General features: G+C 36.0%; 1 protein-coding gene across 4 annotated transcripts; it reads left to right on the top strand.

Annotated features, from left to right (window-relative positions):
- The first annotated feature begins 2434 nt into the window (after nt 1-2434).
- LOC115971917 (type I inositol polyphosphate 5-phosphatase 4) lies at nt 2435-7817 on the top strand. Of its 4 annotated transcripts, none has more exons than XM_031092021.1 (14): nt 2435-3404; nt 3519-3606; nt 4013-4081; nt 4254-4341; nt 4435-4539; nt 4640-5258; nt 5343-5536; nt 5671-5779; nt 5874-6022; nt 6202-6504; nt 6610-6691; nt 7024-7094; nt 7192-7326; nt 7615-7817. In XM_031092021.1, exons 1-10 carry the CDS (start codon nt 3375-3377, stop codon nt 6425-6427), a joined length of 1677 nt encoding a protein of 558 aa, XP_030947881.1. In that variant the 5' UTR covers nt 2435-3374; the 3' UTR covers nt 6428-6504; nt 6610-6691; nt 7024-7094; nt 7192-7326; nt 7615-7817. The 4 variants fall into 4 exon arrangements, with proteins under 4 accessions (XP_030947881.1, XP_030947879.1, XP_030947880.1 ...); XM_031092019.1 differs by having other exon boundaries at nt 2436-3404; nt 6599-6691; XM_031092020.1 differs by having other exon boundaries at nt 2436-3404; nt 6599-6691; nt 7010-7094.
- The last annotated feature ends 17737 nt before the right edge of the window (nt 7818-25554 follow it).

Raw genomic sequence — 25554 nt, 5'->3', positions numbered from 1 at the left:
CAATTATAAGCAATGCCAAAGGATGCTGAAGCTGTCAAATTCTATGGTCCTACATTCATTAAAAAGTGCATCTTATAGTGTTTACTCGAAGAAAATCATATTGGGGTAGTTTATACAATCATACCTTTATTTCTTTATTTAGTAAGACATGGTGAGCATTAGCATTTGTCTCTTCAAAACAATTTTTTTTCAGTCAAATTGAAGAGCATTGTAGCCAAGAATCAAGACATTGTAGCCAAGAATCACCAAAACAAAAAGAGCTCTCCAACATTGTTCTAATTTTTACAAAATGCTATAGTACTCAACAAATTTGGAGAGTTTTATTTTTATAGCATTTTGTAAAACTTGTCTTCTCTCTCTCTCTCTCTCTCTCTCTCTCTCTCTCTCTATATATATATATATATATATAGTATGTATTCTCTAATTTTTTTTCTTGACAGAAAATATGATGAAAAGTTTAATTAAATGTATAAGAAAAATGAAAATTGGAATGTAAGCTGTATTTGAAAAGTAGATAGCTTAAATACCAAAAAAAAAAAAAAAAAAAAGCTTTTTATTTTAAAATTTGGCTAAAGTTTGTAAAAACAAGATGTGAATGCTTATTAGAAGGCCATAGTTTTTCTCAGTCATACATACTTTTTTTTGGCCATATATTCTCAGTCATACCATTATTGCTTTAAAGTTTGTCGTCATATAAAATAAAATGTCTCAATAGGAAGAAGCAAACTAGAAAAAGTTTTTTTTTAAAAGTTCATATAAAAAAATAGTGGCATCACCAACTGCCTAATCAAGCTCAACAAATCATCTAATGTTTGATTAGATTGCCTTATGATAATGGAAGCCCACGATCAAAAACTCTATCTACATCATAATGGGGGTGCCACGTAAACATTAAAGCAGAGAGCTTTTTCATTGGGCAACTATGAGTTTGACAAGTCTTTGACAACCTAGAATTGGGACCAAATGGCTAATATAGTAGTGGAAGCTTCACTAGGGTACAGTGGGGTTTGTATGGGTTTTGTTAGGAATTCCCATTTGGAAGATGAAGAATAGGGTTCTTTGGAGTGTTTTGCCGTCAACTCCATTTATTTAATTCTTGAACATATAAACAAATGGGCTACTTGATTGCAAAGAAGCTAGAATTATGAAAAATTAAGACCAAGCTAAGGGAACCAGACACAGTCTCCCACATGTAGCATGTGTAATAAGATTAGTCAATTAAGAAATCTGGTTTGGAGAGCTTAAACCAAGAAATTACTTTGTTGTAGCTAGGCAAATCAAAAAAAGGATTAAAGATAGTTACACTAAACCCAAGGAGATCGCGTGGGTTGTGGGTGTTGAACTAGGATTAGGGTACCTAAATGGCCTAACAAGATCCTACATTCATGTAAACAAGTATTTTTCCATTGAGGGCTCTCCCAAAGCATAAAATTCACTTTAATGTAACACGAAAACAAGCTTATAAAAATTGAAAAATTTCAAGATAAAAACCCCCCAAAAATTGGGACAATTGCCTTGGTTCTCTTGGACACAAGTCTAAATTGAGTCAAAAGAGCCTCAAGTTTGCGTAGCAGACTAACATATTGTTTTTCTTAAAAGTAAAAAAAAAAAAAAAAAAAAAATGAGGATTTTGAGGAGATGCATTGCTTCTTGAGTTAAAACACAAAAATGCTACAAATGTCGCAAACCCCAATATTGTACATGCATAGGAGAACCCTTCTCCATACAAAAATTCCTTCAATCAAACCCTACAAACCTATAGATATCTTAAAAGCCCGAAAACCCACATTGGAGGAACAGTCTTGACTCTTGACCCATTAAAAAAAATAAAATAAAAAATCCTTCAAACATTCTTCCCCTCAATTGTGCAAACAATACTACACAGTAGACACCCCCAAGAAGTCAAGTCAGCTGAACCTAATCAATTGTGCAAACAACACTACACAGTAAAAGAATAAGTTTTTAAAATCAAATAACAAACATTTTTTGGGTTCAAATTTTGAATTAACTCAATTAATAAAGTTTTTTAATGTCAAATAATAGACCTAAGTTTGAATCAAACTTGCACCAAATTTTTTGGACTAATGATAAATAAGAATCATTATGGAATAGATATCATAAGTTCAAATTTTGTAATATCTATTTCTTTAAAAAAATTGTTGTATCTGAAAAAATTTATGTTTTATAAGTTTTTGTTTAATATCTGAACATTTCTCCCATTTAATAAAAAAGAAATTCAGATTAAAGAAGAAAGGGAAAACAAATTATCCATCAACATTCCCTTTATCTTTTTACTTCTTTAATTGCTTTGTTTCCCTTCGTAGAAGACCAAATAGAAAAAAAAGAAAAGAAATGGTTAGTAGCACTGGCACAGCTTGGACTATAGATCAAACCTAACTTTGCTGACCGTGGGCAGAGAAGTTAGAGAGAGAAAGACACAGTTGTAGAGAGAGAAAGAAGGGGGTCCGGGCAGTGTGGCTATGGTGGGTGACCAATATATCCAAAAGCCTCTATCCCCAAACCCAAGTCCCTATAAGTCCTCTCCAAAGCTTTTGTTTTTTGGGTTGGCCCTTGGATTTGGGGTAAAAAGCCTTGAGTGAGAGAGAGAGTGAGAGAGAGAGAGCCAACCAAGCTAATCTGCCTCTCCTCCAAACTCTCCACTTTATTCTCTCTTCAAATTCGATACTTTGCTCTGTACCCAAAACGAGGTTTTGTTTTGTTTTGTTTTTGTTTTTTTTTTTTTTTTGGTTGAGTTTCATGGGTTTGAGCTTAAAAAAAACTCTCTCTCACTCTCACTGTCTCTCTCTTTTATGTCTCCTGCTGCCTGCATTGTCTTGTTCTATCATCAGAATCTCATAGTCCTACTTCTACACATTTAGGCACTCTCTCTCTCTCTCTCTCTTTGGTTCCCTTTCAAAAATCCTCTGTTTTCTCTAGAGTCAAAACACTGAAAATAAGAAGTGAAACGCAGCAATACCACAATTGCTCATCTGGGTTTTGTTGGGTTTTATAGTTGTGTGTGGAAACCCAGGAAAGAAAATGCCAAGATACTGGGATTTTCCCTGTTCCCTTACTTTTTTTCTTCTCTTCATTACTTGAAGAAACAGAGTGCTCTGTTATATTCTATTGAAAATCAGTGAGTTTTCTCCCATTGTTTTGAGCACTAACTAGGGGGTTTGCTTTCATTTCTTGGTTGATTCTAGAGAGAAAATACAAACTCAGTTTCTGGATATTTCTTTTTGGTTCCTGAGAGTTTGATTTTGCTATATAGTCTTAGTTTTCATTTTTTTTTTCCCACATTCAAATTCCCTTTCCAAGTAATAGTTGAAATTAGGTTCTGTAAATCTGGATAGCTATATGAAGTTAGTGCAACAATGAGAGATGGGAATTCCAAGAAAAGCAAGGTTTATGAAATGCCATCACTTCTCTTTAATCTGTATGCTATTTTTTTTTTAATTTTTTTTTTTCAATTTATTTTGGAGGGTGCTGAGATTGTTAACTCTGTGTACTTGGTGAAGCTTTCATGGCCCAAGACATTAGTCAAGAAATGGTTCAACATCAAGAGCAAAGCTGAGGACTTTCACGCAGATGATGTCGTTGATGGAGGTCTGACTCTGATAATGGCCTATCATTTTTTGTCAATTTCTGCATGATTTGGATGCAATTTTTGGGCTATGGGATTGGGAATCTTTTAACTTTTATATTAACAACAAAAAAAATGTGATTTCCTCTGAAATAACTGACTTACTTCAAGATTCTTCTATACCCTGAAATCATTGTTGCATCACTGTTTGGTACTACAATAATTTTTTGGTTTATAATGGAGGGTCTGAAACTTCTATTTGCAGCTCAAAGATCTATTCTTTGTTTTCTTCTTCTTTCTGAAATCCAATTATTTTTTGTTTGCAACTGAAAATATCTTTGTTTTTTATGATGTTTGAATACATATGATGTTGATACATTCAGCTGAAAAGAGCACAACTTTAACAACTTTATGGTTTTTCTTTTTCAGGTGGTGATGAAGAGTGGAGGAATAACTATTCAGAGAGGGAAGCATGCACAATCAAGAAAAGCAAAACAGGTTCAGTATCAGACACCTCAGAATTGCTTTGGACCACACCAATCTTCAAACCCCCAGATAAAATTAAGCTAAAACAAAATTAAAAGATGCAATTTTGCTTAGAGTCTGATTATTTGTAGTTACCCTATTATTTTCACTAACCCCTCTAAAACCTCCACCTAAAAATGCACAGAGAGAATGAACAAAAGGAACTCTGATCGAGTCCGGCGTGGTAAGATTGACCTTGATGCTTCCCAAGTAACAGATGTGAATAATTATAGGTATGTTCTATTGCTTCTCATTGTTTTGTATTGATTAATTTCTTTTGTTAAAGTTTGGGTTTTATTGTGTTCCTCTTTCCATTTGGGTTGTAGGCTTTTTGTAGCTACATGGAATGTGGCTGGAAAATCTCCTCCTAGTTGTTTGAGTCTTGAAGATTGGCTTCACACCTCTCCTCCTGCTGACATTTATGTTCTTGGGTATGTCCAATTTATAAGATGTTGTTCTTTCTCTTTTATTTAAGTTAAGCAACTTTTCTGGTATTAACTGAAGTCTTCTTCTGATCCGTTTGGCTTTCAGGTTTCAAGAAATTGTTCCTTTGAATGCTGGCAATGTCTTAGGCACAGAAGATAATGGCCCGGCCAGAAAATGGCTAGCTCTTATTAGGAAGACCTTGAACAGTCTTCCGGGCACTAGTGGTGGATGCCACACACCTTCACCAATCCCTGATCCAATAGTGGAATTAGATGCTGACTTTGAAGGATCAACAAGGCAGAAGGCTTCATCTTTTTTCCATCGTCGATCTTTCCAATCCTTGAGCCGGAGCATGAGATTGGACAATGACATGGCAATGCCACAACCCCGACTTGATCGTCGATTTAGTGTTTGTGACAGGGTCTTTTTGGGTCACAGGCCAAGTGACTGTGACCTGAATTTCAGATATGGCTCCTCTGATGATGAGAATGGGCCAGGGGATTCACCAGTGGCAATGCATTATTCACCGGTATCCTACAGTGGTTCTTTTTCCATGGAGGAAAGAGATAGGCAGCCAGGCCATTCTAGGTACTGTTTGGTTGCCAGTAAGCAAATGGTTGGTATATTTCTAACAGTTTGGGTGAAGAGTGATCTCAGGGATGATGTTCGGAACATGAAAGTGTCTTGTGTGGGGAGGGGACTAATGGGTTATCTTGGAAACAAGGTACAGTTTTGCCTATGGAATTTTCCTGAATTTGAGAGTGAATTTATCATGAAAATTAGCATTCTCATTTGCTTGGTTTTCCAGGGTTCAATTTCAATTAGCATGTCTGTGCACCAAACAAGCTTTTGCTTCGTGTGTAGCCATTTGACCTCTGGCCAGAAGGAGGGCGATGAGCTAAGGAGAAACTCTGATGTCATGGAGATCCTTAGGAAGACAAGGTTTCCCAGGGTTCATGGCATGGGGGATTCAGGTTCCCCTCAAACAATTCTGGAACACGAGTAAGGCTAAGTCCCTTATTCAATGACTTTCCAATTGCTTCTTGTTTTCCTTACCTTCTCTTTAATGTTTTGAAATAGAAAATCTGAAAGAAACTCTTAGCTTATGATGCTGAATTGTGATTTTCTGGATGCAGTCGAATAATCTGGCTAGGGGATTTGAATTATCGCATTGCACTATCTTACCGTTCTGCAAAGGCTCTTGTTGAGATGCGCAATTGGAGAGCACTGTTAGAAAATGATCAGGCATGTTACACATCCTGTCAGATATAGTATTGATATCATTTACTTTTTATTAGGGGCTTGCTTTCTCATTCAGAATATCTCTTGATGCTTTCAGCTGCGAATAGAGCAGAGGCGAGGGCGTGTTTTTGAAGGATGGAATGAAGGAAGAATATACTTCCCTCCCACATACAAGTATTCAAACAACTCTGATAGATATGCAGGGGATGATAGGCACCCCAAGGAGAAGCGAAGAACTCCAGCATGGTACTATCTTTTTTCCTGATAAAGTAGGAATGAAACTTATGCACCAATGATAAGGAAGATGTCACTAGGCAACACATATTTAACATATAAGTGGAAATATTTTTGATAAGTGGAAATATATAAGTGAAAATTTGATATACAGAATAATGGAAATCTAATCTGGCTATTTTTATGTGAAGGTGTGATCGAATATTATGGTATGGCCGAGGCTTCCATCAATTATCATATGTTCGTGGGGAGTCAAAATTCTCGGATCATAGACCAGTTTATAGTGTGTTCTTGGCAGAGGTTGAGTCTTTAAACCGTAGTAGGATCAGAAAAAGCATGAGTTGTTCCAATGCCAGGATCGAGGTTGAAGAGCTGTTGCCATACCCACACGGATACACTGATGTCAATTTCTTTTGAGGGATGGATAACTTAATGCTTCATGTTTGAGTATTCTCAACTTGCAACAATTAAAACAGGACTAGAAACTCTTTGAGGTAGTTTAGTTTACCAAAACATGATTCTAATAATCCCATATGTTGCTTATATGTTATTGTGATTTTGCATTAGAATTGACTCAAGTTTGCACAGACTATAAACAGGATTTCCTCCATATGCAAAATCCAATGATCAAAATACATTTCTCAGATTTTCCAACCCAAGTACGTCTCATCAATCAGTCAGGTAATTGCTCACCTTATTTAGTTCTTTAGATCAATCTTACTTTATGTTTACAAAAATTAGAGGTCAGTTTTGTTGCATTGATAATAATCATCTAGCAAGGGATAGTTTACAGTCTACCTAAAGTAAGATTCTTACTGTTTGTTATGGACTAAGTGGCTTTCTCACCTTTTGGCCAAAAAAATGAGAGCTAGTTGACTGGAACTCCTACATAGAGTAGGATATGTATCTAGCATATTTCCTGAGAGGGTGTTGCAAATTCTGTCTTCTTTCCCACAAAAGTTTTTGGTTGAGATCTTGTGCTTATTCTTATTTGCTTAGTCTCCATTTTGCAGCTCTGTATGCTGCCAAGAACTCAACCTCAATGGTGATAGAGACATCTGTTGCCCCCACAATCCGAAAGAAGGTTGATCAATCCTTTCTTTCCTGTTCTTGGTTTGGCAGTAGTTCTTCTTCCATATACCTTCTGTCTAATTGTCCCACACTCATCCTTGTCACAACAGGTACCAGAATTTGTGATTTTGTCAAATGACCAACTCCACAAGTTCATGGCTCACAATTCCTTTCATTGCAAAGTCCTAACTGACAAGCTCAATGACTCCTTGAATTTAACCAGTACATACAATCTTGTTGATAATGTAAGTTAATTGCTACTGCATAATGCTTTTCTTATTGTAATAACTTTTACTGAAGCCTTACACAGTTGACGCTGCTAGGGCTTTTTATAAGTCAACAGAAATGGTCGACCCAGCTATTTTTATTTTTTTAATTTTAAATAAATTAAAAAAAAAAATATAGTGCAATGTTATATTATGTACTTTCTATACAAGCTATTGGTTTTTATAGCCATACTATTTTCTATCCAAAAACCTTTTAAAAGAACACAAACCGAGCAGCATAATTAACTATATTTTGCGTTTTTGCAGGATGAACTCACCCAGTTTAAATTCCAGAAGCACCAACTTTTTTTGGTGTCTAATTAACTTGTAACTCTTTATGTTGAAGAGGAAAGAAATAATCTCAGGGAGATATTTACGCCAAAGGAAAATGAAAGGAGGAAAATAATCATTTTGTCATTTTCTTTTTGTTTCTTTCTATGCTGAGAAGATAGAAGAATTAGAGATGTGATGTGTTAAAGCTTTATTAGCCCATTAGTATAGGCCCAAGCCTAATTCTACTTTGTGTGCAAGCCAAGTCTCCTACTTTTACTAGAAGTCTATTAGTTTAGGTTTTAGTCTACTATATATACACATGTTATGATTCATTATAATACAGGATTTGTACTACACTCTAATATATTATTAATGTAACCCTTTAGGGTTTCCTCCGTGGATGTAGGCCGTTAGGCTGAACCACGTAACTCTTATGTGTTACTATGTTCTATACTTTATGCTTTCGCTTCCACATCCATACTAGCATATTCAACATGGTGTATCAATGCTAATATTTAACATGGTATCAGAGCCACCTTCCTGTGGCCATGGTTTTCTGTCATTGTGGTATATTTAAGAGCAATCTTTGTCTTCCTCGGTGTTTTCTTCGCTGCGTTCATCTTCTTTGGCTTCCTACTGCTGCCGTCAAAACTCTCCGGTACAGTCAAGCCACCATTAGAAGTCGCATCAACACTGCAAGACTATTGCTTTCCTCAAACTACCGTCATAGAGCCAAACTCCATTCAAGGGATCTTCTCAACCTTATCAAATCTCAAGATTTCATCAAACTTCCATCTTGAGTTTGAGAGGGGGTGTTAAAGCTTTATTAGCCCATTAGTATAGGCCCAAGCCTAATTCTACTTTGTGTGCAAGCCAAGTCTCCTACTTTTACTAGAAGTCTATTAGTTTAGGTTTTAGTCTACTATATATACACATGTTATGATTCATTATAATACAGGATTTGTACTACACTCTAATATATTATTAATGTAACCCTTTAGGGTTTCCTCCGTGGATGTAGGCCGTTAGGCTGAACCACGTAACTCTTATGTGTTACTATGTTCTATACTTTATGCTTTCGCTTCCACATCCATACTAGCATATTCAACATGGTGTATCAATGCTAATATTTAACATGATGGTTACTCGTTACAAGAGAAAAAAGAGAAGTTGATGCTGTGATTGATATGAAGCTTTTTTTTTCTGTTGCTGCTAATGATTTTACTGATAAATAAATATAAAAGTTGACATGGTTATTGGTTGATTGTTTCCATTTTATATTTTTCTCTAAAAACAAAAAGCACGCAGCAGCCTACACTTTTTTAATAGATGTGTCAGGTAGTTACCAGTAAGTCATTATATACTACTACACTCTTTTACATATTCCTTTCCCTGCCATTTCTTTAAATTCATGGGCTTCAAAACTTTTGTGAACACAATGTTGCCACTTTCAGCTCCTCTGCCACTTTAATGCAATTTGCAAATCAAGGACACCCTCTTGTTTTGAAAACTTGCACGCCAAATTTTTATTTATTTTTTATATATTCTTGGTTGTGTTTATTTACAGTTGGGTGCATGTAATGGACCAACAACCCACTCTTCCTTGGGAACTATAGCCAATAAAGAATTTTATTAACTGCTATGTGTCTATTTCCTTTCCCTAAACATCAATTTCTGACACCTGTTTTTCATTAATAAGTTGGAAAAGTAGGGTGCAATTACTGTCTTAATTGCCCCCATTGTCAAATTTCTCCCAAGTTCGTGGCTTTTATAGCACGTTTGGAAAATTTAGGGCTTGTTTAGTAGAGGAGTTTAAGTAATGTTATTTGTAATTTTTTGAAATATTTGTAGGTGAAAAAATGTGTAGAAATATGTGTAATGTTATTTAAAAACTGAAAATATGTTGTTTAGATAGTCTATCAAATAGGGTCCTAATATTTTTCTTGAAATTTAGGAGTCTGTTTGGTACATGTGTTTAAACACATATTTCTAATTTTTAAATAATATATTATACATATTTCCACACTTTTTCATCCACATTTATTTCCAAAAAATACAAACGTTACTAGAACAACATTACCAAATGACTCCTAGATTTCCAAGAATGTAATAATGTATAAGAAACTTAGTAGGAGTTTGGTATTGCCTTAAAAAAAAATCAACTTTTTTCTTTTTCTGTTTAGCTTATTTTTACTACTATTAATGAGTTCTATTACACTTTTTGGTATTATTCATGAATCTCACTATACTATTTAAGTTATTTTTTAACTTTATTTACAGTATTTTTAGCAAAAAAATTTCAGTTTTAACTAAATAAGATGTTCACAAATGGACTCTTAGATGATTGAATTTTTAATTGTGGCCACATTTAATTGTAGCTCAATGATGGTCTTCTTTACCGGGAGAACCTAAGTTGAAATTCCTATTTTCTCATTGTAACAACTGAAATATACATATTAAAAGAAATTAAGAAAATTCTTGACATAGTACTTTAGTTTTGGTTTATTCATAAGAATCTTTTAAGATTTATACGTTCTGTTCAAAATATCTTTAGGTTTATAAATAGAGATTTACTAATCAGTGCCCTTAAGGCATATATTAGTAATCCATTTTAGGAAACATTTTTTGGAAAAACGAAAAAGTAATTTACTGTTTTGACAGCTTTTTCAATTTCCCAAACTTATTATCAATTTTGAAAAGGGTAGACATGTCTACAAAAGTAAGATTTCTGATTTGGTAGAAACGCAGAAACCCAGAGCATCTAGAGCTCCTCTTGAAGTATTTGTGCAATTAAATATCAGAAAAGTATTTTCTGGAATCTTTAAAAAACGACCTCAAACCAAACTACTAATAGTGTACATTTAAATTTTACGTTTACTTAGTTGCTCTGATTTGGGATTCATGTTTTTAACATCATCTTATTTAGTTATTTAACTAAAAAATTGCATTTGAATTGGACTCAGTAATTATTATCTTTAAAGTAAATGATATGATATGTATTGCTACATTGATTGTAAAGAACTTATTATATCATCATTATTATTTTTTTTTTTTTACCAAGTATCCTCAAAACTTTCATTTAAAAACTAATCACTGTTTGCAACGGGTGGATTCTAGTGGGATAAATCGCTGGCTCGGGGAGTTTTTTAAAAGTACAGGTACCCGAACTTGAACTGAAGAGCACACCTAGTTGAACCTGAGACAAACACTTTAAAACCAAATGTCCAACCACTTGACCAACCCACCAAGGTTTGTTTTTAGTTTCTCAACCTTAATAAAATGACACTAAAACTAATATGACCCTGTTGTCAAACAGTTGATGAATAGAACTTTCGGTTATCATAACCATAGTAAAAAATATGAATAATGATGGGTTTTAATAGTGGAATAATGGAGCTAAAAAATGTCCCAATGAGGACAACAATCTAGAAATAGTGAAGTAGCTTTTGATGTGGCACACTGATTAGTCAGATCAGTCTTAGATACAAACTTTTCTCAAAAAAAAAAAAAGTCTTAGATACAAACTCCAAGGAAAGGTACTACTATTTGTAACATCAAGTTTTTACGCGTTGAAAATTAATCGTACATTTTTTTTTTTTTTTACCTAATCAGATTAAAAAGGTTAAAATTTATCTGAAACTGAAAAAAAAAAAAAAAAAAAGAGGAAAAAAAAAGAAAAAGAAAAAGAAAAGAGCCCGCGGGAATGGCTTTTGTTCCCAAGACATGTCACCTTCGTCTCCTCTCACTCACTCACACCTCTTGCCTCTTGCTGCTGGATTTCTGTGCCCACTCCTGCCTTTTCTTATCCCATTTGTGCTCTTTCCACGTGCATTACACTCTCCTATCATACAATATATATGATTACATGCAATTATGTTCTCTAAGAATAATTGTGGACATACAAATTTCCTTAATTGCACACTTGGATTTGTTCTTGTCCATTGATGTATACTAAAATGATGTTAATTAAAATGAGGGCTGTTTGTTACTGTATTTAAATAACAGTTTTCAATATTTAAACAATATTACACGTATTTTTATATATATTTTTTTCACCCATACGTATTTTAAAAAAATATAAATAACGTTACTAGAAATCTCTTACTAAACAAATTCTAAAAATAATGTTACTCTAAATACAATATATTATGCAACAATTATGATTTAAAAAATAATAATAATAATAGTGTATAAAAATTATAAAAATAAAATCTCGTAGTTGAAGGTGAATAACTTTTTTATAAATTATCAAAATATGCAGTAATATTTATTTTATTGAGTAAAGTTGTAGTTTTAAGCAGGTTACAATCAATTTTGTAGCTAAACTTTGTCCAATTAAAAAATTATCAACAAAAATTTGAATATCTTATAAACATATTACATGAATTAAAAAAGAAGATAATATTGTTAATATTTTTAAATTTAAGATAAATTTCGTTATTTATTTTTAATAGTATATCATAAGAATTTTTTAAGTAATAAAAGTTGGCAGTACAAGTCATACTTGCATCATGTGTCTTGTGTTGTATAGCATAATTTTTCCATTACTTTTTTTTTTCTTTTGAAAATTCATATGACTCGTTATAAATAGATTAAAATTGGTAATATAGTTTAAATTTTTGGAAAATAATATTTTATTTCAAGAGTAAAAATTAATAAAAAAATACATATTTTTTAATATGTATTAATTTACATCCATTATAATTTGAGATTACTACATTTTTCAATCACAAAAAATACCTTGGGGTATGATGAGTGTTATGCTTTTGTTGGTGAAATAATGTTTGTTGAGGGAAAAATTTTGATGTTCCTAAATAGAATATGGGATAGCCAAGCCGAAACTCGACAATGGGCTCTTAAAATAAAGCCCAAAGGCTTTCGGTGTTGTGTAAGTTCGCCCAAGCAAGAGATAGAGGTTGTACCCTATCAAGAAAACAACAATAATGCACAATAAACATGTTACTGTTGTTAGTTTGTTATATTATTAGTCATTTTACAGTATCATAGTTCAAATAAGTCCTATAGCGGTACGGTATCATCTCCAGCGGTAGGGTAATTCTAGGTTAATAAGTATGTTTACATGGTAAAAATTATATGTTTTCTTTATTATTATTAAGTCAACATGAGGAAAAACTTCCATAATATTCAAAACATTATGACCATCATCATAATAATAATAAACAAGGATTAAAGGCTCCATAGTTACAAATAAAAAAGGAAAAATAGGATAAAATGAAGGAAGAGAGAGATCTCAGCTCAGTGCAGCAAGTATTAAACTAAAATTTTAGTGAGTATATGTTTATAAGGCATGAGCAAAGTAAATGTGGGCTGTTTTGAGTGAGTGGGGTAGGATTAATACTGAGATTGAAGCTTTTTATGAGTAATAGGCTGTTTGTGACTAGTTGGAGGACATTTTTGAGTTGTGATTGTGTAAAGGGGGGAGAAGAAAATCTGGGATTAGATGAGCGTAGACTAAAGATGATGAGTGGTGAGCTTAAGGAAAACTAAACCACCAGCAAAAATGGCAAATGAATCTCAAGTCTTAGGGATGGTAGCTAGTTGTTTTTTGGTTAGTTGCTTGTGTTTTTATAATGGAGCTTTAGAGAAGCATCAACTGACAAGAATCCAAAAATCGCAGGACTAATCAGAGGTGATGGATCAAGACTAATCTTCTTGAGATTTTTGGCCAGAAGTAGGAGATTTTGCTTTAAGGGTTGCCTTGCTTCTTTGGGTAATGATGGGATTTTAGAGTGCTTTGCATTTAACCATTTTGATAACAATAAGAATATATTCTTCAAGGTTAATTATGGTTCCACGATTTAATAACCTTGTACTATACGTGATTACATGCCATTTGTTTTTAGAGTAACTTACTGTGTGCATCATGAAATAACTAAACCTCTTACAACGCACCTTAATTTCACAGAAATTATATTCCGAACAATTTGTAAGCAAAATTCATAACATTGGCATACATAGGAACCAAAAATCATAAAATGATGTTACGACTATCGAAGAGAGAACAAGCTTTTTGACCCAGGATAAAAGAAGAAAGTTATTTGTGATGAGAGGCTACGTACAATCTCTCTTAGGAAGAAAGTCGGTGATTAAAAATATATAGTATACATACCTCCTGACAACTCACTTTGCTGTGAAATTTGAGCAATCCGAGGAATATGAGTTTGGGTATAGTTCAGAAAAAAGGATTGAGAGTGTTTTTTTCCCCTCTACAAGGCAGAGAAAGTTGAGCTCAGATGGAAAATTTCTGAAGGAATCAACTCCAGTTGTAACTAGTTAAGCCTACGCTTCTATGCAAAAGCCTCGTGTGCTCGGCCAGCCCTTAGGCAAGGCCACTAAACCTATTGTCTAGGGCCCCCAATAGAAAATAGGCCCAGAAAGTTTAATTTGATAATTATTTTATTTTATTTTTTGAATTAAGAAAAAGAAAAAAATTTGGTGACTTCCCTCACTTCAAGGTCATATTTTTAAAAACATTTTGTTAGGAGAATAATAAAACAATAAATGTTGTTGATAGTTTTTTTATATTTCCCAAAAAAGTAGTGTCAATTTTATTATTATTTTTTATTAATAATTGTCTTAAAGACATTCGTGAACATGATCCAAAAAAATTATGTGAATGTATCAAATTACCATTAATGATTAATTTCCTATAACTACTTGAAGTTTTAATTTATTATTTGTCTCTTTCCCACACAATAAATTTAATATTAGTCATCCAATATCTCACATGACCACCTAACAAATACTCTCTCTCTTCGATAACTTTTTTTTGCTGGGATAAAATGCACTTCAAAACAACAACCAATTACACCGTATCCTCATGGCTAACAAGACACCGCCAGGGAGGCAAACGATTGTACAAAGCCAAAGTGCAACATTCTCACTTGCTCATTTTGCAAGACAGTGGGCGACATCATTCTTATTAATTTCTACGAACCCATACAAAATTACCTTATGCTTGGTTTTATATATATCAAATCTTTGACATCTTCTAAAATTTGCATAATTTTCCACTTAACTTTGCCTAGTTTCAAGATTAATATTCTCAAAAACATATTTTGCATCCCTTTCAAATACTACCTGGTTAACATTTATGCAAGGTTGTTAGCTTTAGAGTCTTACCATTAGACTATACTGGAGTGTTGGTACTCTAAGTGGAAACTAAATATAGTTAATATAAACTTAATAGAATTCATACCAATAAATTAAATAAACTTTCATTACTACTTTTATTTTATATCATAACTAATATTCATAATATTTTATTATATTATATATATTTTAATTAACCATCTCCAAAAGGGAGTATATAAATATATTCATACTTTTATACTTCAAAAATTAATTATAACTTTTAAAGTATTTTTTCATGCTTTATTATTTTACTTTTATTAAATTTCTTTAAAATATGCTTCAAAATCATTTAATTTTACCCATATATATAATTTTATAAATATAATATCAATATTTGTATTTAATTAATTAATTAATAAGGTAATTATGACATCATTGCGGTTCGACCTCGGTCCGATCTTAAAAACCTTGAACCTCTCCCCTTATCAGTTCTATGAACAGTCCGAGTTTGAAAACTATACATTTACGGTAAACAAATGCATTGTGCGTAAGGATCATGCACTTGTAAATGTGTTGTAAGTCACATGATTCAAGTCACTAATTTCTATCTTTTCTATTAGATATTGTTATTATAGTATGGAATGAATTTTTTTTTTTTTCTCATGATGAAATTGATGGATAGATTTTAGTTTTATTAATACTCTGGATTTCAAATCACGAAATATAAGCAGTCATTTTAAAGCTATAAGCCTATAACACCACAAAAGTTTTTGTTTTTAAATCATATATCATTATCATGTGCTGTTAAATATGTATAAAACAAGTTATCCTAACAATTGTTTTTCTAGATTCCACCAATGCCTTAATTTTAAATCATCAAATCTTAAGGTAACCCAAATAAATTCTCCAATTTTTTTTTTTTTTTTTTTTTTTTTTTTTTTGAGAATACTAAATATTTTTGACACACACACACTGGGAGAGGGAAGAAAGTTTTTAAAGAAACTTACAGTGGAGTATATTCAAATGAGCCTAATTTCCCAATTCCTTGATAATTTACTTATGGATAATCAAACTGAATATTTGGACTGACTACTTAGTAAGAGTCACAAAACAAAGAGTTTATATTTTTATACGATACTTTACTTTTGTAGTATCAGATACTGTGTAATTTTTTTTCCCAAAAAAAAATTAAGTGCTTTTTTTTTTTTTTTTTTTTTTAAATTTATAAATATTCAATAGTTTGGGAGGGGATTTAATATTAGAGTTCTTTTTCTTAATTGTAAAATATTTTGTTCTTGCACATTTGGATTGTTTCAACCATATTGGATGGCTTTTATTTTTTTATTTTTTATGTTACATTTGTTTCAACATAAAATATTAAAAATTATTTTACAATGTTTGGTAATACATTTTGAAATTTAATGTAATTGGTTGCTAATGAATACACATTAAAACACACAAAATTTTCATAAACACAAAATTCATCGTACCAACAATATAATCCCACAAAATCCCCAATACTAACTGATGAGTCCAAGAAAATCAATACATCATCCACCATAATGGACAACATTAAGTCACCAGCAAGTCATCAAAGAAAGATAAGTAACCGCTCAATCACATTCAATATATTCATTGACGACCATTACTCAAAGCTCTTAAACTTCCATCAAGAAAATAACTGTTATACTCAAGGTAATAATTACCTACAATTATGTCCAACAGCTATCTAAGTCACTTATAAAATGGACAATTTGCTTCACTTGCTAAGGTAAGTCAAAACTACTACAAAACTACTATCTATATACGAAAGATATGGGTTGATATTGATTCAAGCATCAGATACTCCCCTACCAGGCACAACCCGGTGGTCTCTTCAATCAATTGTTTTTATCTTGCAGATTCTACAAGATTGTCAAAAGCTCTGAATTGAATGAGTGACCCAACTGACGATTTTTGGTATCATCACTAACAAATCCCCAACACCAAAATTCATTGTGATTTACAAAACGTAATCAAAACCTACTAATTTTTTTAAAAAATAATAAAATAAACAAGAGACAAGAGACAAAGATGGGTTCTAATGGGTTGTCAAATCAAGAGAAGGTCATTGGAAGGTCATGGTTTTGTCAAACGTGTCATGCCGGCAATGGGTTTGTCATCATCGCCAGTCCTAATCTGAGAGAGAGGCTCTCAGGTGCCGATTTTGTCCTAGGTGGGTCACAACAGCTTGCAATGTGTCTCAATAGGTTGACTAGGTTGTAGTGATGAAGGGTTTGTTGTGAGGCATAAATTGTTTTATGCCTTTGAGAAGGTTATTTATCGATCAATCTGAACATATTTTTCAATTTAACCTCTTCTAACCAACACCTAAAAATGGAGAAAATATCTTCCAAAAAATATTTTCAGTATACATGTATTTTGTATAACAAAGAAATTCCTAAATTTGTTGCACCTTGATTTGTTTCGGTAAATTTTATTTTATTTATTTATTTATTTATTTTTATACAAGATAGAAATTCTACTCTAGCCTAATCTAAGTGTATATGTGTGTAAAACTTCCTCCTAGAGACTTGAATCCCAGCCCTTATCCCCCACACTCCACAAACACTTATACTTATGGAGTGATCATCGCACCAAGGGCGTGCGGTGATATTTGTTCTATTATTGAAATTGCATTAATATGATTATTGTGTAATTAATTCTCTAATTCTATGATGTCCTCGTTATGTAGAATTAATACTAATCTTCTTCACAATTACATTATATAAGGCTTTTGTTAAATGACCACTTCTCATGCCAATTATCGATAATTAATCTCAAATTCTGAGACCATTGCTAAAAATAAGAAATTTATGCATGCTTTATATCATATCATGCTAGGCAATGGTATTTGCTACATTCCAAGCTTCTTAATAGTTTGACGATACTCACAATTGTTTGTGGTTTATTAATGACTTGAAAACTACCTTTTTCTCTTTGGTTGAGACTTGAAACTCATTCAAAGGTAACCATATGTGATATAATTAGATGCTGAGAAGAGATTAAGTAGACAAACCTCTTTAATATATGGAAGAAGAGTTTATACTTGATCACTCACAAATGCACGGGCACCAACGATCCCAACAGAGCATACATAGCATTCAAAAGAATCAACAGTTAACTTATCACCATAAATGAGGTTCTAATTGATATCCACTTTTTCATTTACAATATACTTGAGTTTGTCTTAGAAATGTGCTCACTTACATATGCTAATCAATTAGGTTAGCAAATGAAACCAAGACCATTCTAGCTTTCTGATCAAGGCATCTCAATAAATTATGGTGGTTGAAGTGTGAATTTCTCTCCAATAAAAAAGGGAATTAATAATCTAAAGGTGCACTTGAATGTAGTTTAACGCTGTGATTGGCTTTATGGACGGTGAAGCTTAGATTCATTCCATTAGGAAATGGGGTTTGAGGAAGAATAAGAAGCGGTTTGGGTGAGAAAGAGGAGGTAAAAAGACAAAAGCTTTACATGGGTATTGTAGAGTCGGTGATGCTGTTTTATAAGAGAGAAGCTTTTTTTTTTTTTTGGGTTTTAGATAGCTTTGATATAATTCTATAAAGCTTAACTTAGTTGTAGACACAAGCAATATGTGGAAATAAATAATTATTTTCTATTTAATATAATGTATAATTTTTTCTCTAAAATTTATCTTGGGTATTTATCTTGTAGTGGTGGATGGGTTCTCACGATGAGGCCGACTCTGCGATTTGGGAATAGCTGATTTGATGATATGAGAGAGAGAGAGAGAGAGAGAGTCTCAGGTACTGATTTTGTCCTAGGTTGGTCACAACAGCTCGTAGTGTGTCTCAGCGGGTTGACTAGGTCGTAGTGATGAGGGGTTTGTTGTGAGGCATAAATTTTTTACGCCTACGAGAAGGTTATGTATCGATCAATCTAAACACATTTTTCAAGTTAACCACTTCAAACCAAACACCCAAAAATGGAGAAAATATCTTCCAAAAAATATTTTCAGTATACGTGTATTTTGTCTAGCATAGATATTCCTAAATTTGTTGCACCTTGATTTTTTCCGTCACTGAAATTGCATTAATATGGTTATTGTGTAATTAATTATCTGTTTCTGTGATGTCCTCATAATGTAGAATTAATACTAATCTTATTCACAATTACATTATATAAGGCTTTTGTTAAATGACCACTTCTCATGCCAATTGTTGATAATTAATCTTAGATTTTGAGACCACTCCTCAAAATAAGAAATTTAAGCCTGCTTTATATCATATCATGCTAGGCAAGGGTATTTGCTACATTCCAAGCATCTTAATTGTTTGACGATACTCACAATTGTTTGTGATTTATTAATGACTTGAAAGCTCCTTCTTTTTCTCTTTGGATGGGACTTGAAACTCATTCAAAGGTTATCATAAGTGATATAATTGGATGCCGAGAAGAGATTAAGTAGACAAACCTTTTTTTTTCTAGAATAAGAGTTTATACTTGATCACTCATAAATGCACGGGCACTAGTGATCCAAAAAAAGCTTACATAGAGTACTTAACTCATCACCATAAATGAGGTTCTGATGGATAACCACTTTTTCATTTACAATATGCTTGAGTTTGTCAAAGAAATGTGCTCACTTAAATATGCAAATCAATTAGGTTAGTAAATGAAACCAAGATCATTCTAGCTTTTTGATCATGGCATCTCAGTAATTATCGTGGCTAAAGTGTGAATTTCTCTCCAATAACAAAGGGAATTAATAATCTAAGGGTGCACTTGAATATAGTTTAACATTATGATTGGGTTTATGGACGATGAAGCTTAGCTTCATTCCATTAGGAGGACACACCAATCATGCTATGAAGACCAGTAACATTTCCAAAAAAATATAAGTTGTTTCAAAAAATGGTTGTATGGTTCGAGGTCCCCAAGCCTGTGGGCCTTGGGCCTTGGCCTTGTAGTGCGACCCATAACCCCCAACCCCTTGTACGAGATAGAGCCCTAGGCCCACCAGGTCACAGACCCTGGCCTCATGCCACGATGCCCAACCCAAGGCCCATAGGGACAGTAATCTTGACTCGGACACACTTTGAGGCCTAACTTGGGCCTCTCCCTGTCAACTATAGCTTGGACGGCAGTATGGTTGCTCGGTGGTACCATATCTCGGCTGCTTGGTAGCCTTGGGTAATATTGTTGTAGAACAATCTTTTTGAGATGTGAACCAGTTCCAATGCCATTATTACCACTCCCAATGGAACATCCACTTAGAGATGATGGAATTGGACCTTTATTCGCACTAGTAAGGGGGAGTAATCGTAACACCTCCACTTATGTAAGGCTATAAATGAGAGGATTAAGGGAGAGGGGGGGGGGGAATTCTGGGAAGAAAACGAAGAAGAAAAAAGTGACTAAACCAAGAGAGAAAAGGAGTGACTCTGTGAGGTCAAGAAAAGGATCTAAGGAAATAGGAGTGCATTTGGGTCACCGAGCATTAGACCACCCATAGTAAGAAACCCAAAACCCACCACATAAATAGATTGTGAGCCCAAGTAAAGGTTGAGCCCAAGAACCATATTTTTGGTACGCACAATTGGCGCCGTCTGTGGGGATCTCTTACGAAGTTGTGGTTTTGCCAGGATGCACATGGGAAAATTTCTAGAGGACAATCAGGGAGCTATGCTGAAAGTGGCTCTGGGAGATCTTCTCGGGGATCCACCTGGGGGGAAAGAAGGCAGAAGGGACATGAAGATAGGGAGTACGAGGAGGAAGCGCAGTCTGGCCTTGGTGAAAGGTCGTTTCAAACATAGACAATGTCCGGTGCTTCAAGGCGCAATCGTTACGACAGAAGGGATGAAGAGCTTAAGCGGAGGGATGAGGAACTTGAGTGCCTACGTAGGTTGGTGAGGGATTTGGAGTTGGAGGCGAGAGGTAGACATCGGAGAAGGGAGCATGAGGAGCGAGGAGAAGGGTCGGCTAGTGTGGGGGGTCACCATGGAGTAGGGTCCCATCAATCCGGATCTCATCGGCACCAGAATCTCTCGCGAGAATATGTGAACCGGGATTCAATATCCTTGGAGGAGCAACAACCCCGAAATGTTGCCATGGACGCTATAAGCTGCGCATTATGCTGAGCTTCTCGATCACCATTCTCGAGGGACATTGAACGGGCCCCTATGCTGAGCAGATTTATACGGCCGCCGTTCAATTCTTACGATGGAAAGACGGACCCAATAGAACATGTAAGCCATTATATTCAAATGATGTCTTTGCACACTCATAATGATGCATTGATGTGTAAGGTATTTCCCTCGAGCCTCGGTCCCACTGCTTTAAGGTGGTTCAATGGGTTAAGGAAAGGCTTGATTCACAATTTTTTCGACTTGATTCAAGAGTTTGGTGTCCAGTTCATGACTTGCAATCGGGTTCCACAGCCCGTGGACGCGTTGCTATCAATGAAAATGGGGGCTAGGGAAACCCTCCACAACTACACTAACCGGTACTGAGAGCTGTACAATGAGATTGGCGGAGGTAACGAAAAAATCGTGGCTAGTACTTTTCGGATGGGGTTGCCCGAGGATTCTAAATTGTGAGACTCGTTGACAAGGAGGCCTCCCGAGGATATGAGGCAGTTAATATGGCGTATTGAAGAATATAAACGGTTGGAGGATGATTGGTTACAGAGCAAAGGCAAGGCCCCGTTCATAAATCATCCTCGGCAGAGCGGTTTATAGTTAAGGCCTCGAAAGGATTTGAGGATTCAAGAGCCAAGGCCACAGATGGGGGAAGTGAATGTAGCCTTTACGAAGCCGGTGCACAGGATTGTGGATTGAATCAAGAATGAGCCATACTTCTGGTGGCCAAACAAGATGTGGTGTGACCCTTTAAGAAGGAATTAGAACCTGTACTGTACTTACCATAGGGATAAGGGGCACACCACTGAACAGTGCAAAGTGTTAAAAGATCATCTGGAGCAATTAGTGAAGGTGGAGTATTTGAAAGAGTTTGTAGTGGACCCTAGGAATTAGTAAGTCGGGCAAGGTACTTGGCCCTGTGGGAATCCTTTCCCACCCCTATTGGGAATAATAGAAGTCATCCACGCAGCCCCAAGGAGCTCTTAGGTGTCCAAGAGGAGGGGGGTGTTGGCCGTGGTATCGGCAGAAAGTAGCGTGGGTGAGCAACCCTCTGAGAAGAAGCTGAAGTACACTCGGGAGCCCATTGCCTTCAATGATGATGATCTGGAGGGCACAATTCAACCACATGACGATGCTTTGGTGGTTACGACCCGAATAAATGATTTCATAGTAAAGAGAGTGTTGATAGATCAGGGGAGTGGTGCTGAGGTGATGTATCCCAACCTGTTTAAAGGGCTCAACCTGAAAAATGAAGATCTCTCCAAGTACAATACGCCTCTGATGGGGTTAGATGGTCGTATAGTGATCCTAGAAGGGTAGATCTCGCTTTCCATGAATATGGAAGGTAAGGTGGTGATGGTAATGTTCATAGTGGTTTCTTCCTTTTCTTCGTACACAGCGATCCTTGGAAAGCTGTGGATTCATGCAATGGGGGCTATACTGTCCACCCTACATGTAAAGGTAAAAATCCACACCGAGCAAGGTCTTGTCGTAGTAAGGGGTAACTAGCAAGTGGCCAGGCAGTGCTTGGCAGCCACAATTGACCGAGGAATCAAGTAGCAGGAGTCAACCGAGAAGACTCCCTTATAGCAATTATAGGGACCCTAAGAGGAAGCGGGGGCTAGCTGTGCTGAGGACTTGGTAAGAATAAGGATATTACTGGATGATGACAAGAGTTTTCTGATAGGAGCAAGTGTGAGGGACAAAGAGAGAGTAGAGATGTTGCTATTTCTTGTGCAGAATGTAGACATGTTCACTTGGAGCCCGTATGAGGTGCCCGGGGTGGACCCTGAGTTCATAGTTCACAAGCTCAACGTGGATCCCTTATACCCTCCCAAGAAGTAGAAGCCAAGGAGATCGGCTAAGGAGCACGTCGAGGCTGTCAGGCAAGAGGTTAAGAGATTGAAGGAAGCCGGGGCTATAAAGGAGACATTCTTCTTGGAGTAGCTTGCGAATACCGTGGTGGTAAAAAAGAAGAACGACAAAAGGAGAGTTTGTGTTGACTTTACTGACTTGAATTGAGCATGTCCGAAGGATCCATTTCCCATACTGAAAATTGACTACTTGGTGGACGCCGACAATAGGCACCCAAGGATGAGCTTTTTATACGCTTTTCAGGATTATCATCAGATTGCCCTGGCTATTGAGGATTAGGAAAAGACAGCATTCATATCCCCTGATACTACTTATCATTATACCATGATGCCATTTAGGTTAAAGAATGCCGGGGCCACATATCAATGGATGATGACGAGAATGTTTAGAAACAAGATTGGGCGCACAATTGAAATGTACATTGATGACATGGTGGTAAAAAGCAAACAGGAGATGCAGCACATTGATGATCTCAAAGGGGTGTTTGAAGTACTTCGACGATACAAGCTGTGCCTCAATGCCGATAAGTGTGCTTTCGGAGTGGGGGATGGTAAATTCCTGGGGTATTTGATCACTAACTGAGGAATAAAAGTCAATCTCGATCAAATTGAAGCCGTGAAGTGCCTCAAGCCGCCAAGTAATCCGAAGGAAGTCCAAGTGCTAACCGGTATGTTAGCTGCCCTTAACCGGTTTATTTCCAAGTTCGCCAACTACTGCCATCCATTTTACCAGCTTTTGAAGAAGTGGAAGGGATTCCAGTGGAGTGAAGAGTGTGAAAGGACCTTTCAGGATTTGAAGGAAAATTTGGTGCGGGCACCTATGTTGATAGCCCTAGAACTCAGAGAGGATCTATTCATGTATCTTTCGGTGTCAGAGCATGCCGTAAGTTCCGTGCTTTTGAGAAACCAAGGAGTACAACAGCCAGTATACTATGTCAACAAGACCCTGGTTAACACCGAGACGAGGTACTTGCCCCTAGAGAAGTTGGTGTTAGCCCTCGTGCACGCTACACAGAAGCTGCCCCACTATTTCCAAGCCCACACCGTCTATGTGCTGACTGAATATCCTTTGCAATCCTTGATAAAGAGATTTGATTTCACGGGCCAAATAGCTAAATGGGGGATTCAGCTCGATTCTTTCCACATTAGGTATAGACCAAGAAGTTCAGTGAAGGGCCAAGTTCTCATCGATTTTGTTGCAGAATTTTCCCCAAGGAGAGACGTGGAAGTGGTTTGTCATGTGGATATCCAAACGTGGAAGGTATTTGTGGACGACGCATCTAGTGTAATGGGGGCTGGGGCTGGGATTGTTATCATCACTCCAAAGGGGATAAGGTTGGACATTTTTTCAGGTTGGGGTTTAGGGCCTTCAACAATGAAGCTGAGTATGAAGCCTTGCTTGTCAAATTGAGAGCCGTTCTAGATATGGGTGCACGGGAAGTTGAGATTTATTTAGATTCCCGATTGGTGGTTAGTCAGGTGCTGGGCAGTTTTGAAGCCCGAGATTCTCGAATGAAGGAGTACTTACGAATGGTAAGGCAGGTTATGAATCAGTTTCTAAAGGCAAAGGTGATCCAAGTGTCCCGGGGGCAGTATCGACATGCGGACTCTCTGGCCACATTGGCGTCGTCAATGATAGAGGAGGTACCTCGAATAATCAAGGTGGAGCTCATAGCGGAACCAAGTATTAATGCTGTGGTAAGTGTCTCGGTGGTAACAGCATCCAGGCCATGTTAGATGGACCCAATCGTTGACTTTTTAGCCGAAGACTAATTACCGAATGATGAAAAGGAGGCCAACAGGGTATGTTGGATATTTGCTCGGTACTGGTTATCGGTAGACTGCAAAATGTACTAGAGGTCTTTTAGGGGCCATATCTTTTATGCTTGCGCCTCGAGAAAGTTAATGAGCTATTGACCGAACTACATGAGGGGTGTGTGGAAGTCATGTAGGGGGACGTTCATTGGCACACCAAGTGATGACCTAGGGGTTCTAGTGGCCATAGATGCAGAAGGATGTTGCTGAATACGTGCGGAAGTGCGAGCAGTGCCAAAAGCACGCCCCACTGATCCACCAACCAATAAGCTGTCTAAACTCGGTCAGCAACCCCTGGCCCTTCGCACAGTGGGGGCTAGACATTCTCGACCCGTTTCCCCGGGCCATGGGCAATCGGAGGTTTATTCTAGTAGCTATGGATTACTTCACCAAATGAGTAGAGGCTGAGGCATTGGCTAATATTCGGGACATAGATGTTAAAAAGTTTGTGTGGAGAAACAAAGTTATGAGATTTGGGTGCTGGACTCTCTCATATCTGATAATGGGCTGTAGTTTGATAGTAAAGCCTTTCGCGAGTTTTGCGGTGATCTTGGTATCAAGAACAAATATTCCACCTCGGCCTACCTTTAGAGCAACAACTAGGCTAAAGCCATTAACAAAGCGATTATGAACGGATTGAAGAAAAGATTGGATGGTACGAAGGGCAAGTGGGCTAAGAAGCTGTGGAATGTTCTACGGGCATACCGAACAACCCCTAGAAGGTCCACGGGAGAAACTTCATTCTCCCTAATGTACGGGGCGGAGGCCGTCATACCACCCGAGATAAACCTATGTAGCACATGGGTTGCAGGATTTGCCCTTAGCCAAAATGACAAATTGATGGCGAAGCATTTAGATTTGTTAGAAGAGTGCTGAGAGTCAGCAACTATACGATTAGCTGAGTATACGCAGAAGCTTGCCCGTCGGTATAACCGGGATGTGAAGACATGGGAATTCGGCATTGGGGACTTCGTGTTACGAAAAGCAATAGGAAATATGTGAGA

Source organism: Quercus lobata, chromosome 12, assembly GCF_001633185.2.
Source record: "Quercus lobata isolate SW786 chromosome 12, ValleyOak3.0 Primary Assembly, whole genome shotgun sequence".
Taxonomy (NCBI): domain Eukaryota; kingdom Viridiplantae; phylum Streptophyta; class Magnoliopsida; order Fagales; family Fagaceae; genus Quercus; species Quercus lobata.
Note: the sequence above shows the minus strand (reverse complement) of the source record. Positions and strands in the feature narration are given on the sequence as shown.

Excerpts from the sequence above, each read along its gene's own strand:
- LOC115971917 (XM_031092021.1), top strand. The coding sequence starts at position 3,375 with ATGAGAGATGGGAATTCCAAGAAAAGCAAG. Across the intron at positions 3,607-4,012 it reads AGATGATGTCGTTGATGGAG|GTGGTGATGAAGAGTGGAGG; the intron begins GTCTGACTCTGA and ends TTTCTTTTTCAG. Across the intron at positions 4,082-4,253 it reads AATCAAGAAAAGCAAAACAG|AGAGAATGAACAAAAGGAAC; the intron begins GTTCAGTATCAG and ends AAAAATGCACAG.